Raw genomic sequence first — 18,324 nt, forward strand, 5'->3', positions numbered from 1 at the left:
GCCCCTCCGTCTCCCCTCATCCCATTATTCTTCTTATTAGTGATGATTAGGACGGGGCCCCTCCGTCTCCCCTCATCCCATTATTCTTCTTATTAGTGATGATTAGGACGGGGCCCCTCCGTCTCCCCCGTCTCCCCTCATCCCATTATTCTTCTTATTAGTGATGATTAGGACGGGGCCCCTCCGTCTCCCCTCATCCCATTATTCTTCTTATTAGTGATGATTAGGACGGGGCCCCTCCGTCTCCCCTCATCCCATTATTCTTCTTATTAGTGATGATTAGGACGGGGCCCCTCCGTCTCCCCTCATCCCATTATTCTTCTTATTAGTGATGATTAGGACGGGGCCCCTCCGTCTCCCCTCATCCCATTATTCTTCTTATTAGTGATGATTAGGACGGGGCCCCTCCGTCTCCCCCGTCTCCCCTCATCCCATTATTCTTCTTATTAGTGATGATTAGGACGGGGCCCCTCCGTCTCCCCTCATCCCATTATTCTTCTTATTAGTGATGATTAGGACGGGGCCCCTCCGTCTCCCCCGTCTCCCCTCATCCCATTATTCTTCTTATTAGTGATGATTAGGACGGGGCCCCTCCGTCTCCCCTCATCCCATTATTCTTCTTATTAGTGATGATTAGGACGGGGCCCCTCCGTCTCCCCTCATCCCATTATTCTTCTTATTAGTGATGATTAGGACGGGGCCCCTCCGTCTCCCCTCATCCCATTATTCTTCTTATTAGTGATGATTAGGACGGGGCCCCTCCGTCTCCCCTCATCCCATTATTCTTCTTATTAGTGATGATTAGGACGGGGCCCCTCCGTCTCCCCTCATCCCATTATCATCAGGGACGATTATCGGGGAGCGCGCGCGCGGGCCGCGAGGCGAGGCGAGGCGAGGCAGCCGTCGGCCGGTCTCCCCGCCTCCCTGCCTCCCTGCGGCGCCCGGCCCGGCCCGGCCCGGCCCGGCCCGGCCGCGCGCCCCTCCCCTCGCCCCCGGAGGCGGCCGCAGGAGCAGGCCGGCTCCCTTCCCATCATGGCCGCCGGGCGGCCGCCGCCGCCGCGCTGAGGGGAGGCTCGCGCCGCCCTCCCTGGCCGAGGCCGCCCGCGCCGCGCCGCGCCCCGCGCAGAGGGCGGCTGGGGGAGAGGAGGAGGCGGAGCGGCGGGCCGCGCGGGCAGGGAGCCGGCCAGCGAGCCGGTGAGCGCCGGGGCGCGGCGAGAGGGGCCGGCGGGCGGGCGGGCTGCGGCTGTCGCCGTCGCTTCGGGCCTGGCCCTCCCCCCCGGGAGGGCAGCGGGGGGACCCCCGCCCCTCCCCCCCCACGCAGCTTGCCCCGAGGGGCTGCACGGCGCCCACCCCCCAGCTCTCGCCCTCCCAGCCTCGCGGGCTCGGGCCCCGTTCCTCCGCCCCCCCTCTAAAAAAAGTTGCACCCACCTCATCACCATTTAAAAAGAGTCTCTGGTGGCGCGAGTGCGTTTCTTTTCCCTGCCCTGTTTCGTGCAGACTTTTGGTTTCCCCACACCCAGCCCGAGGGAGCTTTAATTCATGCCCCCTCCCCGCCCGCTCTCTCCCATCTTCCCTTCTCCTTTGGTTTTATTTTTAAAGTTTAGGGTGTGCAGCCTTTCTTTGAGCTCTGCCTCCCTCTTGTCAGGCTTTGATTTCCACCCAAAGAACCTTTAATCACCCCCCCCCCCCGCCTTCCAAAAAAGAAGCATTTTTGGCTCCATCTGCTTTCCTCATTCTATAGGGATGCTGCCTATATTCTTCAAGGTGTTGTTGTTGTTGTTGTTGTTGTTGTATCTCCATTGCTGCAGGGGTGGGGGGAATTCACGCCTTGCTGATAGTTCTCATTCTCTGGCCCAGGGGTTTTCCAGACGTCTATGTTTCTCTTTCTAACTTTCTTCTTCCCTTCTCTTTTTCTCCCAGCCTTGAATGCAACTGCAAGTAACCCTCTCTGACTCCCCGGTGGTACTTATTAACGTTCATCTTCAGGGGGTCCAAATTGCTGTAGATTTGGGGAGTTTGGGGTTCTCGGCTCCTGCAGTTTCGGAGCTGATTGCGCACCGCTGTCCTTAAGAAAAATATTTTTGACTCTCCGGAATGTTAGGCATTTTAGGTGTCCTCGTGCCTTCCTCAGTTTTGCCCAAGTGATCCAAAGCATCTGCCTTCAAGGAACACCCCCACCCCCAACTTTGCCAGCACTGAACTGGGATGCAGCCTGCTGGATCATCCCACCTCGATCACTTCTGCCTGCTGTATAAAAACCTTCCTCCTGGAGAGCTGATTTGGACTAACCACCTCCGTTCAGGAGTTCTGAACATCTGGTGTCAAGTGACATCCGTATCTTCATGTGACCAGTAAGGAGCCTGTCAGGGGTGTATTCATTGAAGCCCCACGCTGTTGTCACTGCCATCACAGTTTGCTGGGTTTTCCTGATGACTCATTAGTGTGTTCTTCAAAATGACCCCCACCTGCATAATTACTCCTTTCGCTCTCACTGGAACATCAGAGAAGTGGCAGTGATATAGGAGATTTGCTATGGGACAGAGAGAGTTTGGGTGAGAGCGTGAATTCCACTGAAATATTTCACCTTCTATCAAATCCTGTTCTGGAGCCTCAGAAGTTTTGAAGTGTTCATGCCTTGTCTGTAATTTGGGGGGGGAAATGACTGTGTCACACATCTTTGTCTCAGACTTGAATAATACTTGAAGCCAAATGCTTGCCATTTTGGCCTGTGATGAGTGAATGTTATGCAAAAGAAAAAAAGAACTTTGATACTGACTTCCAGCGACGGGACCTTTCCTTGCCCTGCGTGACCCCTATGCAGTTTTGCTTCTCTGTGTAAGATGAGCTAGTACCTGCACAGGCAGTGGAAAATAAGGTACAATAGCATTTGGTTTTTTAAAAAGTTTTGGTGGCTTTCGGCACCACTAAGTGGAACATCTAATTCAGTGTTCTGCCCACTGAACGTTGTGAGTACAGTGCTAAAGAAGCACTGTGAATCTTGACTTGAAACGTGTGCCTTGAGTGATTTCTGGTCTGCAAACATCCATCCAATCAACACACCTCCTGTGAAGCTCTCTGCCAGTCTGGAAGGTTGGTGTCTTTTTGTGTTGGGAAAAACTGACTTTCGATACTTTATGGGTCAGCAGCCCGGAAAAGTTCTTGGGGACCAGAGGAGACCAAGTCTGCCTGCCCTGCCTTTTATCAAAGGAGCAGGGAAGAAGGAAACATCCAGACATGGGGGACCCCACTGTAATGTCTTTCTGGAACATGGTAAGAAACTTCATTTGTGTCTAATTGAGAAGAGCAATTGCTTAGCTTGTATTAAGTAATTTAATTTGTATTTGCAAACACCGTAAAATCTTATTCATGGAAGCACATAACATTTGACATCTTCGAAGAACAAGACGTTTGTATAAACGGGCTTGGTTTTTGAATACAACATAGGGGTCTACCTTATGTTATACAGCAGTGTTGGGGAACCTGTAGCCCTCCAGATGTTGCTGGACTCCCAATTCCCATCAGCCCCACTAAGCCAGTGGCGAGGAATGATGAAAGTAGTATCCATTTACATCTAGAGGGCCACTGTTTCCCGAGCCCTGTTACATATGTTTAAATAATCAGCTTATTTCGGATTCTGATCCTTGTGGAGGTTCGTGTGTATTTTGGGATGAGGCCTCTGTGTCATGGGCTGAGAAAGATGCTTCCTTTGTTATTATATCTGTACTTCCTCCAGTGCTGAGAGCCCTGTGTAGGTGACTCATCTTTGTGGCTGCATTTGCATATAATGCTAAGCCATGGTTTATATTAACCATGGTTTGTTCTTTTAGCCGTGAATTCTCTTGTAGTGCAAACAAAACATTTCCCTATTTCTGGTTTGTCTCTCTCCCACCCATTTTGCCTGCCTTCAGAGTAGTTTAGTTTTTAGGCTGCTTTTGCCAGGTGCCTCTGTTCAGGATGGATAGCAGCGCAAACAAGCCAGGGATAAGCAATGGTTCTGGGTTCAGATGTCATGACAAGCTGTGGTTTAAATAAGCCAGACTTTGTAAGCCAACGGCAAACCATGGCTTCTATTTGTGGTTGTAACTGGTTAACAAACCATGGTTTGTTTTCAGGGATGGATTCAGACATGACAACAAGCCAGATTTCAACAAACCACATCATGGCTTAGCATTATGTGTGAATCAGGCCTGTATTTCACCATGGAAGAGAATAAATGTTTAGACCAGTGTTTTTCAAACTTTCTGTCAACAGGGAACCTATATGCATGTACCAGAGAATCCCTGCTCACAGTAGGGGTTCTGTGGTATGTTTGACAACCACTGGTCCTGAGTATGTTCTGAAAGAAAAAAGTGTGTGTGTTTGAATGATTAAAAATATTTCTAAGAAGATCTTTATTAGACTTAAAAGTGAGCTGAATGAAGTTGTGATGAGTGTTAAGTTCATGGAATGCCTCTAGGCAGTATTTGCTATGTAATATTCCTTGCTTGGGTGAGAAGCCATTGACTCTTCAAAAGTTAAGTGAATGCCTTCTGACACTCGGAAAAAGTTTAGACACTTTGAATCCGTGGAATGTAGTCAGACTCTAGAATGCTGCACCTTCCCATCTCTGTTTCTTCTTCCCCTGGCCACAACTGTTGCCCCTGAAGATGGTGGTAAGGATGGACGAGAGGCACAGCACTAAGAAAAGGTACTAGGTATGTGCAGGGTCTGGATGTTCGGGGGATTTCAATGTCATGCTGAACAACTTAGCCTGTTGGGGATAGGCAAGGCATTCCCCCCAAATTGGCTTAGGAGACAGGGCTCAGGAATTCTCTGTAAGTGTACAGGGCATGGCTCACTTACTTGTTCCATCTCGCTAAATACAAACTGTATCTTACGGACAGAAGTCAGTCTATTCTGTGCCTATGGAATGGTATCGGTTGTGTGACTGTGGGTGTTTTCATTGCCTTTGGGTATGTTAATTCCTCCTGGCAAGTGGGATTACAGGGTATGTTAGCTGGGGGACTTGTACTCTCCTGCATAGGGTGCTGCATCTAAGAGTTGCTTTGCTCTTGCAAGGTGGTACCCACAGTGGTCTTGCAAGGTGGTACCTTGTGAGATGCCCTAAGCTGGCCCTTCATGATCCTGACTGACCATACATACTTCCAGGTTGATTCTTGACTTGCCTGAGCAACAGTTTTCCTTACTCACACTTGACTTTTTGTTCCTCTTCCTGCTCTCCTACAGTTCAACTCTGCCTTTCCCCTCATCCCTCCAACTCATCCTCCCCGCTGCAGTCTTTGCACCAGACTGAACTTTTGACTTTGGCTTCTCTCTAACTCTGGTCTGGATCATTTTTCCCATTTGCTTGCCCAGTCCACTCTCCAAACCTATTTCCTGGCAGTGACCTTGTGTTTGCCTCTGGTACTAAAATCTGACTCAGTCCTTGCTGTGGGACCTTTCTCTCCTGTGGGAGCCTCATCCTGCTAGTGTTTTCATGCTCCCTGGGGCTGACTGTGACAGTTGGTAGGAAACCTGAAAGTACATATTCCTTTTAATTTGACTCTGCTTTTCAGTCCCTTGCAATGTGAGAGTCATATTTCAGAAATATTGGTCCGATTCTCAGAATCTCTTCCAAGGTTGTTTCTTATGGATGTGTGCCTAGGACTTAAGATGCACACTTGGCTGAGTGGCTTCCAAAGTCTTATTAAATGTGTGTCTTGGTGGTGAAAATATGTCTTAGTGGTGACATTTGTCTGATCCAGGGGTGGGGAACCATCAGCCAGCCAGCCGGATGAGGCCCATTTGGCTTCTATGACTGGCTTGCAGCCCCAATCCTGTTCTGTCTCTGCTGCAGCAGCGAGGCAGGAAAAAAGCCTCTTATTGGAGCCAATAGGAAGCGTTTTTTCCAAGCCTAATTGCAGTGTGTGTGTGTGTGTGTGGGGGGGGCAATTCTGAGGAGGGGTCACAGCTGGGGAGGGAAGGGTTAATGCTCCCTTCCTTGCACGCTGACATGCACTCTCTGGAAGGTTACCCACAAAAGAACACAACCCTTGGGGTGAAAAGGTTTATCCCTGCTGTACTGATCATTTGTAAATCATCCCTATATGAACTTTACGAGGTTATGTCTGTAAAAACAGACAGGGAATATGTGGTTCTCCAGTTGTTGTTGGACTGCAAATCCCACCATCCCTCACCATTGGCTATGTTGGGAGGACTGATGGGAGCTGCAGTCCTGCAGTATTTGGAGGGCTGCATGTTTGCCATTCCTGTGGTAAAAGGTATATAGAAGGTGGATTTTCTTTCATTCACTGCTCATTTTGAATTCTGTTATTCTCAGTGTTTGCTGATCCTTTTCTTGATTAATGATAAGAACGCTTACCATTTATCTGACACTTGAGAGTGTTCAAAATGCTTCTCATATATTCCCAGAAATCCTTAAAACAACCCTGCAAGGTAGATAAGCAAGGGCAGGGCCTAAGAGAGAGTAGCTTGCCTAAGGCTAGTTAATAAGTTCATGCATTTAAACCAGGGACTTCCCGCTTCAGAACTCAGGCTTCAGTCCTATGCACACATTTATTTACTTTTGAGTATTTGTACCTACCCTTCTATACAATATTCAAAGTGGCTAAAGAACAATTAAACATACCAATAAAACAATAATCCAAAATTTATAATTGAAAAATTTAATCTAACTCAGTAAGTAACCCAAAATGATTAAATAAAAATTATCAGCAGGCGTGTCTTACTTAAGAGCAATATCTAGGTAAGCCTGTTGAAACAGAACTGTTCTTACTGGCTGCCAAATAGTGAGCAGCATTTGGGCCACTTGCTTGGGGGGAAGCTCCATTGAATTTATTAGGATTTACTTCTGTGTAAACATGCATAGGATTGTAGAGTACTTCTGTGGCTATGCTTGCTGGCAGTTGATGTAGTTCAACACATCTGGAGCGCACCAAGATGGGGAGGGCTGTATATAGGCTTCCTTGGCCAGGTGCATGGTAGTGGTGGTGGTGGAATGTCCTTCCAATGCAAATAGTACCTTCAGAGGAAGGGATTTTCCTGAGGACCTCAGCATGGGAGGAAAGAGTTCAATGCTCGCATTTAACATCAGGTCTGGTTCAGCCCTGAATCAGGTATTGCTCGTGATTGTGCAGAACCCTTAGCTGCGGAAAGTAACTTTATTACTCATGTAGCAAGTCACATTACCTTACAGAGTATGATTGTTTTGTAACTGCAGCTCTTCTTTTCTCTTCTCTTCTCTTCTCTTCTCTTCTCTTCTTTTCTCTTTGTTCTTTTTTTTAAAGTCGGGTGACCACGCTTTTCCCTGAAAGCAAGGTTACCCTTTACTCGCAAGGGCTGTAGCTCAGTGGTAGAGCACATGCTTTGCGTACAGATGGGTCCCAGGCTGAATCCCCAGCATCTCCAGTTAGGGCTGAGAAATATCTTCTCTTAAAAATGCAGATGGCATAAAAACATTGTTACTGCGATTTAGGACCAATGCCTACATCACTCTTCCCATGTACAGGCCATGGGGAGGCCTTGAATTGCAATGATGCTGTATGTGGCAGAAGTGTCGTTTGAAAGCTCCTCACAGAGTGCAAACCACATGGTAAGGATTCTAAACACTGTGCTCCTCATGTGCGGCATTCCCCACAAGTAAGTGCTTCTTGTAAGTCTAAACTAGCAGGCCATTGGGATTCTCAAATAAAGTGTGCTGGCAAATTTAGGTTGCTTCTGATGGGGCCCTTCAAAAACACCCTTTGAGGTGCAAGTAAACCCTCATCATTTGCGAGTAATGCAGCCTGATTAGCTGGTGTGTCTTTGCTTGTCCAAACACGTAGCCCTGATCTGAGGAGTTGGGGGAGATTTTTAAAATGTTGCACTCTGCTGCTTCTGTCTGCTTTGCATTAAAGTTGTTCAGTGTGATTTCTGAACTGGGAATTCTGGGTTCTTGTGAGAGAGACAATCCAGAGTTCAAATCTACATGGGTTCCAACTTTGGATTGTCTCTCCCAGAATGAGCCATCACACTAAACTATCCAGGGACAGAACATCCCTGGGTTGTTTCGCTCTTCCCCCTTGCAGCAGGAGCAATGCCAGGGGGGTGGAGGGAGACAGCATATTTGCTCACTCCCGTGTCATTCACAACAACCCAGTAATCCCCTTTCAAAGATTAATCAGATAGTGACCATCATTAAATTTTGTGGCAGCAAATTTTATACATTCTGTGTTGTGAAGAAGCCCTCTCTTTTGTATGTCCTGAGTTTTATTTATTGTATTTTTATTCTGCCCAATAACAAATGTTCTCTGGGCAGATTACAAAGAAGTTAAAAGAATACAATACAATAGAAATGGTTAAAAGGAATATAATGTGTCAGGGATGCTCTGACTTGGATTCCTGCATTGAGCAGGGGTTGGACTCGATGGTCTTGTAGGCCTCTTCCAACCCTACTATTCTGTGATTCTAATACAATACAGTACCAAATAACAAATGCACAGGATATATAAGAATAGCCCTAGCATCTAAAAACCAACTCTCTAAAATGCCTGGGTGAAAGGAAAGGTCTTGACCTGTCACCGAAAAGATAGCAATGTAGGTGCCAGGTGAAACAGCTGGGATTGTTTAGCTTAGAAAAAAGGCGAGTGAGGAGAGACAAGATAGAGATGTATAAAATTATACATGGCATGGAAAAAGTGGATAGGGAGACATTTTTCTCCCTTTCTCATAATACTAGAACCCGGGGTCATCCCATGAAGCTGATTGGTGGGAGTTTCAGGACAGATAAAAGGAAGTCCTTCACACAGCACGGAGTTAAACTATGGAACTCACTACCGCAAGATGTAGTGATGGCCACCCATTTGGATGGCTTTAAAAGGGGGTTAGACCAATTCATAGAGGTCAAGGCTATCAGTAGCTACTAGTCCTGATGGCTGTACTCTACTTCCAGTATCAAAGGCAGTGTGCCTGTGTAAACCATATGCTGGGAAACATGGGCAGGAGGGTGGTGACCCCAAGTTGTAGCATCATGAGAGCATTTCATTGGGATGGTCTGTGGCTCAGTGGCAGAGCATATCTTTTATGTGCCGAAGGCCCTAGGTTCAACCTCTCAGTTTTGGCATTTAAGGCCCTCCTCTGGCAGCCTCCTCCGAGGGAGGCTTGGGAGATGGCAACAGGGGAGAGGGCCTTCTCGGTGGTGGCCCCCAAATTGGTGCCAATGTTGTTATCTTTTTGGTGCCCGGATAAGACCTTTCTCTTCGCTCAGGCATTTGGCAGCATATGATGAGTTTTTAATCACGTCCTGGATTTGTCTTATGGTTGATTGTTTAAAATTGTTTTTACATATATATATATTGGCTGTGTGCGCTGTCTTTTTATACGTTTTTTATGTAAATGGTTTTACACTTTGTATAATGCATTTGTAATGGTTTTTAATTTTTGTAAACCATGCGGAGAGCTTTGGCTATGGGGAGGTATAGAAACATTGATGATGATGATGATAATAATAATAAAATCTTTAGGTAGGGCTGGGAAAGACTCCTGGTTTAAACCCTGCTGCCATTCAATACAGACAGTACTGAGTTAGATGGACCAGTCATCTGCCTCTGTATAAAGTGTCTTTCTAAGTTCTGACGTAACCACTTCTTCCACACCAGACCGGACGAACAAGCAGGTATTCTCCTTTGTCCTGTTGGATAGTCTACTAAAAATGCTTCATCCTGCCTTCTTTTTGGTCGCTCATTTGGGACACAGGGATGGGGCATTGCTTTCTGGGTAACCGTGATGCTTCTGAGAGTCTCCTGTGCCTGTCTTCTATAGTGTCAATAGCCCCTGAGAATCCTGGTGTATCCTTAGAACAATGTCAGTGGCCGTGTATTGTCAGAGAGCAGAGGGATTAATGTTACATGGGACATCTGTGTTCCGATGGGCAGGGATGTAAGTCCGTGGTGGAGCAGAACACGTGCTTTGGATGCAGAGGTCCCAAGTTCAATCCCTGGAATCTCTAGGTAGGGCTGGGGGAAAACAAAAACCTCCACAGCCCCTGCCTATCAGTGTCGACAGTACTGGGCTTGATGGACCAGTGGTCAGTGTATAGGCAGCTTCCTATATTCCTAATTGTGGATACCTCTAACATGGTGGCTTAACATCTCAGGGCAGACTAATGTATTCTGGTACAAGGTTTGGGAATTGCTGCTGTCAACAGAGAACTGAATTTTACATTTTCTGCCTTAGAGTTGGAAATCGATTGGGTTCTTTGAACACTTTGGAAAAGAAAAACTGCATTCAGCAATCTTTCAGCAAGCTTCAACGTCTTGATCAAAGATGTAGCTTGATCGTCTAAGAAGAATAGACAGATGGGAACTTCTTAATTTTTTCCTGCACTGTGATGACCTTGGGTCAGGAAGGTCCAGCTCATTAGCTTCTGTAATGTCCCCACTCCATATGTTTGTGAGAGCTCTGAGTGCCTTAATTGAAAGGAAAAAGGGGACTATAACTTGAAATGGAAGAGTAAGGCTAATACATCTGTTAAGGGAGTAGCAACAGCTCAGCCTTGCTTATCCACACGAGGAAAACTGTCTTCCTTTATAAGTGTCTGACTGGACACAATGGCTCTCAAATGCTACTCGATGGCTAAAATTGTGTGGTGTCTTCCCATTCTGCCTTGCTTTATAGTAATTTGTGCTGTAAATAAAACCTTATAGTCAAAGTTTGACCTTTGGAATCTTATCCTGGGAACAATTGTATGAAACTTTAAAGTGCCCGGGCGCTATCTGTGAATTGTGGAAAAGGTCTTCTTCCTCTCAAATGGCATATCAGTTGTTTTCTTCTTACTTTACAAATAAAGGTTGGTTGAGTTTAACTGCTTCTCCTATCTCCCCGCTCTCTGTGGATGAAAAGAGTTATACTTCAAATACTCTCTTAAAGAGACTGCATGCTGTTTATAAGGCTTGTGTCTGCACAGCGACATGCAATTTGTCCTCCTTAACCATTTGTTATTGCAAACCAGATAAACATGCACGCTCCTCAGAATATTGCATATATTCCAATTTGTCTCCTAAGCCCTCCTTAGCAGCTAGGTCAGCAACCAGAGAGCCCCTTTGAAAAAGGATTAGGGAAGTGGGGTAGACCAAAGACCCAATCTCCAGTTACCCCCTAAAGTTCCTGTAGACTCTGATTTGGAGACGGAGCTAGAAGAAGCCCAGCCGAGACAGGGATCAGGGAAGGAAATGTCCCATTTCCACAGCTGCCATTGCCTCCATGTGTCTTGTATCTGGGTTGCAGATGTGGTGCGGGGCATCTCTCAGGAGGCTTGACTTGCTTCTGGAGTTGTCTTGATGAGGGTCAGCAGCTAGCATCAGTGAGAGCCAGTGTGGTGTAGTGGTTAGAGTGTTGGACTAGGACTGGGTAGACCTGGGTTCTAGTTGCAACTCGGCCATGAAGCTCACTGAGTGACTTTGGGCCAGTCGCTGATTCTCAGGTTAACCTGCTTCACAGAGCTGTTATGAGGATAAAATGGAGAGGAAGGGGCTCATGTATGCTGCTGTGGGCTCCTTGGAGGAAAACTGGGATATAAATGTAACAAGTAAATATTAATAAATAAGTCAGGTTTTGATTTTTGGAAGTCGCTTGTATGAGGAAGGTAGAACCTCTAATCCAGAAAGCTTTTGTTATCTAAGTTGGCTCATACAGATGACTACTTGCTGAAGGAAACTTCTTGAAGTGATGCGTGCCCTGAATCGACACAGCTAATGCCAGAAGCTATTCTTTTTTATTTATTTAAAATATTTATATCCTGCCCTATGTCATTAGGATCTCAGGGGGGCATACAGATAAAATAGATTTTGACAGTATAAAACCATAAACAATTTAAACAGCTAAAAACACATTAAACCATTAAGCAAGCTAATACCAATTTAAAATCTAAAACAAATAAAACAGTGTGCTGTATTTATTTATTTATTTTATTACAGTTCTATCCCGCCTTTTTTTCCTCCTCAAGGAACCCAAGGCAGCGTACATAATCCTCCTCCTCCTCCTCCATTTTATCCTCACAACAACCCTGTGAGGTGGGTTGGGCTGAGAGTCTGTGTCTGGCCCAAAGCCACCCAGTGAGCTTCCATGGCCAAGTGGGGACTAGAACCCGGATCTCCCGACTCCCTGTGCAGCACTAGTACACCACACTGGCTCTCAATACAGTACTGAGACTGTATTGCTCTCTGTTGGTTGCTGCTAATCTACACAGAAAAAGTTGTGCTTGGTTGGGACATGAGAGGGCTTTCTCCATAGCTGCACTTAAACTTTGGAACTCCCTGCTAAGGGAGGCCTATTTTTTCTCCTCAGCCTGGAAGACCTTCTGCCATTGTGTAAGAACATTTCTTTTCCAGCAAACATTTGACCTCCCAAACTGTTAATTTTAATCTCCCTGACATGTTAGTCATAGTGTTTCATCTGTTGTCTCTTCCTCCTTTTATTGTTGTTTCTCATACACTGGTCAGACTGTAAGCCCCTTTGAGTATTTCTTTAAATGGAAAAGCAGGATTAAAAAAGAACACCCAGCAGCATGCTGATCCTCTCCACTGAATTCTCCATGAATTGCAGAGACCTTGGGGTAAATCTCTTATGTCAGGCTGAACTTTGGATGAGGGAGAAGTTTCACCTCCCCCGAGTCCTCAGCACATCCCAGAGAACTCTGTAGAGGGGTGTGTATGTGAGCATCCTGTGCTTTGAAACAGGCAGAATCCATGCAAGAGGAAGGGGAACCCTCTGCCTTCTGCAGAGTTCAGCACAACATAAGAGACCTTCCAGGAGTTCTCTGCAATTCACAGAGGAGGAGGAGAAGGTGATGATGCTTTTAGAAGATTTATATCCCACCTTTCTTCCATTGTGGAACTCAAGTTAGAATCCATAGGCTTTTTTTCCAGGCACTGATCAGATTCAGACCTGCATCTTCAGCAAGATGACTATATCACGTGTGCTTTGACCGTGTTGTGGGACCATTGAGATCTCTGGAGAGGCGGTCTGGGTGCTGCTGGGCATCCTTGCTGGAGAGTCAGGGTGAGCTAAGTAAACTAGGAGAAAGAAACTGTCACCCTATGGCAAGGGTGGGGAACCTCAGGCACGGAGAGCAAATCTGGCCCTTCTGCAGTCCCAATCCAGCCCAGGGTTTCCCAGATGGCCACTCCCCTTTCCCCCCAGTCACCAATAATTTGGTGATTTCCTGGCTTTTGTGCAGCTTCCCCGCCCCCTGCCGAAATTCTAAAAGGCTGAGGAGTTCTAACCTACCATATGCTGATATTTTTTGTATTTTTGATCTCATCCCTGTTGTCTTCAGCTCTGCCTCCTTTGCCTTTGGCCTCACCCACCCCTGGAATGCGGCCTTCAGAACTTCTTTGAAATTGAGTCTCGCCCTTGGGCTGAAAGAGGTTTCCCACCTCTAGTCTGTGTACCTTTGTACCAAATATTCAATCTTGCATCCCAACCAATTATATCTTGCTTCAAATGTAATTGGCTTCTAATGCTTGATTGGGGATGGGGGGCAGGGGAGAGAAAATATTGAAAACCATTGTGTTCTCCTCCACATTTTAATTTTTTGCTTAGATTCAAGAAATTCAGGTGAATTGAAAGTTGACATTTGCTTTTAAAGAAAGAACTGTGAATTTTATGTTTCAGTGTGATTTTAATTAGCAGATGTTGCATGTTTGTGTGTATGTATATATATGAGGTTTAAAATGCTTTCTTGAAGACTGTGGAACACCTGTGCCCTAGATAATGCCATTATGGTAGGGCCCTACTTTTATCATTTGGTGAAAGCAACTAGAGTGAGCATTGGTTCATTTCAATTGCCTTGTTGTTCCTGACAGCTTCCAAACAATGTGGTTAAACTGTAAGTAATGGCACATATTAAAGTTATGTGACTCTCTTGGCAACTGCTAATTGTGTGCACCTCAGACACTGAAAGAAGAAGAGTGGGGTAGCAGAGGGAGGTTCTTGGCTCTATTGCTTATCTTTGCAGTAACAGAACAAAGCTGTTTAGATGTTATCCTAAATAGAAAACTGGAGGCGGGGATGCATGCGTGAGTTTCCTCTGTATAAAGGAAGCTTTAACTGCTATATAAATGAAGCAGCTTGGTATGTCCTATGCTTATCCTCTTTCCCACCCCTCTACTGTTATTAAATCACAGTGTAAAAGAGTGCAAATGGTCTTTAGACCACCTGAGGCTGTTGAGGGCTTTTGCACAGTTTGCTGTGTGCTGTTAGCAAAAGCTTTAAGAATCTCATCACTGAGGGCTGCTGCTCTTCTTATTTTTGTTGGTTTGTTAAAAAAAGGGTTTCTAATCCTCATGATTGAAGAAGAACACTTTGAATTCACAAAGGGCAGGGACTGAATTTTAAAAGATAAAATCTTACTGTCCGTTCTGGAGGAAAAACATGAGTTCGATATTATTTGTTATTACGTTTTTTATCCTGCTCTTCTTCCAAGGTGCTTAGAGCTGTAGTGTCTCCTTTAATCTCAGAACCCTCCTGTGAGGTAGGTTAGGCAGAGAGAGAAAGAGAGTGTGTGTGTGTGACTGGCTTATGATCATTGAGTGAGCTCCATTTGAGGGATTTGAACATTGGCCTTCCCAGTCATAATCCCACCACCATAGCATATTTTGCTGTTTTTTAAAAGAACAAGAATATTATGGAAAAAGCTTAACAATTGCTTGTCATTGCTTATCATGGGGTTGGATCCAGATTTTCACTGGATCAGATGTGCTGATGGAGGTGTCAGGATTGGGCCCAGGCTCCCTGGTTTGGTCTCTGACTCTGATTTGGAGACGGAGCTAGAAGAAGCCCAGCCGAGACAGGGATCAGGGAAGGAAATTCCCCAAGATTCTCCAGGAGTCAGTGAAGAACCTTCCCAGGGGTTTATCGAGCAGGAGGGCCAGGCTCAGAGACCGTCTTCCCCTATCCCCGTGGGTACCTGCCTCTGTCAGAGGGGGAAGGAGCACCAAAATTGACAGATGCCACAGCCTGCTGCCTAGTTAAGTGGGCGGAGCTGAGAGGAGGTGGGAAATGTCCCGCCAGATTGGCTGCATGTCAGAAGTTGGGTTAGGAGGGTCCTCCCTGAAGGGAGGAGTCCAGAAGAAGCCTGCCGAACATGGCAGGAAACCCACCCATTGTTTTATTTATTTATGCATTTATTTATTTCTATACTGCCCAACAGCTGAAGCTCTCTGGGTGGTTCACAAAAATTAAAACCACAAGGTACAGCACAAATCAATATAAAATATGAATGCTTAAAACTAATATAAAAGTTGGAAGGCAACTGCCTTGCTTTCAGTAGCTCTCTTAACAAAAGCTAATTAGGCCCAGAGGACAACTCCCAGCCTTTGTAGTCACCTCAGGTGTGAAGAGGTGCTCTTAACTGAATAAAAGAGTTTGTGGATTGTGCAGGTCCCTGTTGCATCACTACTCGGCTGGAGGGCTTTAGGAAGTGGGCTTCCGCACCCGCTCTTTTCCACGGCAGTCCATCCAGCGCCCTGGAAATGCTATGCAGAGAGTCAGGAGTTCCTGCTGAATGGGGTGATCTGTTGTGTGGGAGAGTGAGGGGATTACAAATTGGGCAGAGGAATCTGCCATGAACAGAACCTTGCCTCTTGTGGTAGTTCTCTTCCTCTCACAGTCACGGAAGGCAGATCCTGGATCCAACCCATAGACTTGACATACCAGTTACTTTAATTACTTGCAAACCAATTGTGCAAGGCACATCTGTTCCCCAACCCAAGCCCAATATATTTGTTTCTTTTCTGCCTTCTCCCATAGGCTTGATGTATATTACAACATAGTGTTCACAACAGCCTAGTGAGGTATGGTAGAAAGCCTGAATGGCGTGACCTCCCAGCATGCTTTTTGGCTCCACAGAAATCTGATAGAAGTCTTTCTCATAACGGCTCGTGATATTTGAGTGGCTCTCACTGTTGAAGAGGTTGCCCTCTGTACAGCTTCAAGGAGGCTTGGTTAATTATCACGTTATGAAGAGTAGTCTGTGTGTGTACATTGTCTAGGTAGCTAGTGCAGACCCTGTGCCAGTAAAAAGGGAACCATGGAAACAAAGGAAGTTGCTTTATACAGAGGCAGACCATTGGTCCATCTAGCTCCGTATTGTCTACACGACAAGTCACCGACCTTTTTGGGTCAGTGGGCACATTTGGAATTTTGAGGGTTTGTGGGTGCTCTCACAAAATGGCTGCCACAGGGGCACCTTGCCTGTTTGTAAAATGGCTGCCATGGTGGGTGTGACTGGTCACAGAACACTCATTTCCAAGAAGGCAAACTGGTGAGACTAAAAGAAAAGTTACTTGCCCACAAACCTAAGCACAAGGCAGAGGGGCGGGGGTGACCTCTAAAACACAAAACCACTGTTTTGGACTCCAATAAAGATGGTGCAGGAGGACAGTGCTTTGCTTCGCAGCATGCCAGCCTCCCAGTTAAAAAAAAAAAAAAATCAAAACCTTAAGAAACAAAATCAAAATCAGGAGGGGCAGAAACATGGGCGGAAACCAAGACAGGTGTCCGTGGGCACATTGGTGTCCATGGACACCATGTTGTTAACCCCAGTTCTACACTGACTGGCAGTGGCTCTCCAGGATTTCAGACGGGTATTTCTCAGCCCTAACTGGAGATGCTGGGGATTCAAGGTGGGACCTATCTACATGCAAAGTATGTTGTCCACCACTGAGCTACGGCTCTTGGGAGTAAAAGGTAACCTTGCTTTCAGGGAAAAGTGTGTTCACCCCACTTTTTAAAAAAATAACAAATGAGAGATGTCTTTCAAAGAAACAAAACATTAAAAGGGACTTCTGAGATGGCAGGGCACTGCTCTGGAAAGAGGAATCCTTGCTTATGAGTAACCTTAAAACAACATCCCACATTATCCAAGCATATATGTAAATTGGTGTGTGTTGTGTGCTGGAAAAGGGAGTTGCATCTTTCATCTAGGGATGTCAGAGGAATTTGGTCGGGGGATGGAAAAGACAAGCTTTCGTTGGCTCAGACCCCCGGACTCCACTTCATCTTCCGCCAGCTGGCTTGACTTAGTGTGCAATGAGTCAGGCCGGCTGGCGGAATTTCCATAAATGAGTATTTTTTGCATAAAAGATTTGCGCAAATTACAGCTGCAAATTGAACAAATGTGCATAATTTGCGCAAATCACAGCTATGATTTGTGCACATCATGCAACTTTGCACAATCCACAGCCATAATTTGCACAAATCATGCAAATTTGCGGCCATAACTTTCAGACATCTCTATTTGAGCAAATTATGGCTGAGACAAAAAAATGAATTAAAAGTTCCCGGAACTCAGGGAAACCACATGGTTTGGCTTGCAAAAGCAAGCCGAGTCAGGTGCTCCGTGGGAGTCCGGCAAGCCCCCAAAGGGGCAAATTTCCCAGCAACAGGCATCTCTACTTTTTCATGGATTGCATCCTGCTCACCAACCAGTAGATGCCCCCAAGTGTTGGACAGACACAACACTGGAGGAGAAAATTGGATTCAGCCAGGAATAACAATTTGCAGCCTGAATGCTAGGTTCTCCTCACCAACAGAGCCACTGGGAGGGAAAGCATCTGCTTTATTTTTAGCAAGGGTATAAAGTTACAAAATACATTATCATTTCTAAAAACAAAGAAATAAAATAGCTGCCTATACAGGCATTAATTTTCACCTGGCTTTAGTTTAATTTCTGGCCAGCACAGAATGTGGGGGAACAGATCTCCTTTTTGCTGCTGCTTCTGAGAAGTGCTGAGTTCGTATGTTTGTTGTAGCTGAAGGCGGAGTTCAAGGTTCCTGCTCTATAGTCTGTGGAATCCATGTCTATCTCGACTGAAAGGAGTGAACTCATTGTCCTAAGAGGCTTGTAGTATGTGGTACAAAGTGGAGTAATCCAGAGTTCATTAGTAACACATATAAACAAAAGAGCTGGAGCTAATCAAGTAGCCATTTCTCCAGCTTACGTGAAATACAAGATGATAGTATAAGAATAGATATAAGTGCTGCAAAGGACAGAAATAAGAGATGGCTTTTATGAAAATAACATGCCGGATCATACTTTACTTACGGGATTCGTGCTGCAACTCCCAGAATCTGCTGAGCTGTGAATATCTAGATGGGGTCATAATTGAGACATATGAATATAAAGAGATGCAGAGCAGTCCATTAGCAATACACCTGAGAATGGGTTTAGTCTCTTCAGGGGACTTCCCTGTGGAAGATGTGTGGTTGTGACTCCCCCATATTCTGATGATGCAGCCTGGTTGCAGCGCCTGGGGTCTTACTGGGTATTACCCAGGAATACAGCCC

General features: G+C 45.9%; 1 protein-coding gene across 1 annotated transcript in view; it reads left to right on the top strand.

The window, feature by feature from the left end:
• Positions 1-1,003: 1,003 nt before the first annotated feature.
• The window catches only part of ABL1 (ABL proto-oncogene 1, non-receptor tyrosine kinase), a 179,934-nt gene continuing 162,613 nt past the window's right edge, over positions 1,004-18,324 (top strand). The window contains exons 1-2 of the mRNA XM_084820822.1: positions 1,004-1,194; positions 1,921-3,270. Coding sequence (XP_084676948.1) covers positions 3,135-3,270 — 136 coding nt within the window. The 5' untranslated portion in view covers positions 1,004-1,194; positions 1,921-3,134. The remainder of the gene's footprint in view (positions 1,195-1,920; positions 3,271-18,324) is intronic.

The sequence above is a fragment of the Heloderma suspectum genome, chromosome 14 (assembly GCF_057233095.1).
Source record: "Heloderma suspectum isolate Gila_16-S chromosome 14, 16-S_ref, whole genome shotgun sequence".
Classification (NCBI taxonomy): Eukaryota; Metazoa; Chordata; class Lepidosauria; order Squamata; family Helodermatidae; genus Heloderma; species Heloderma suspectum.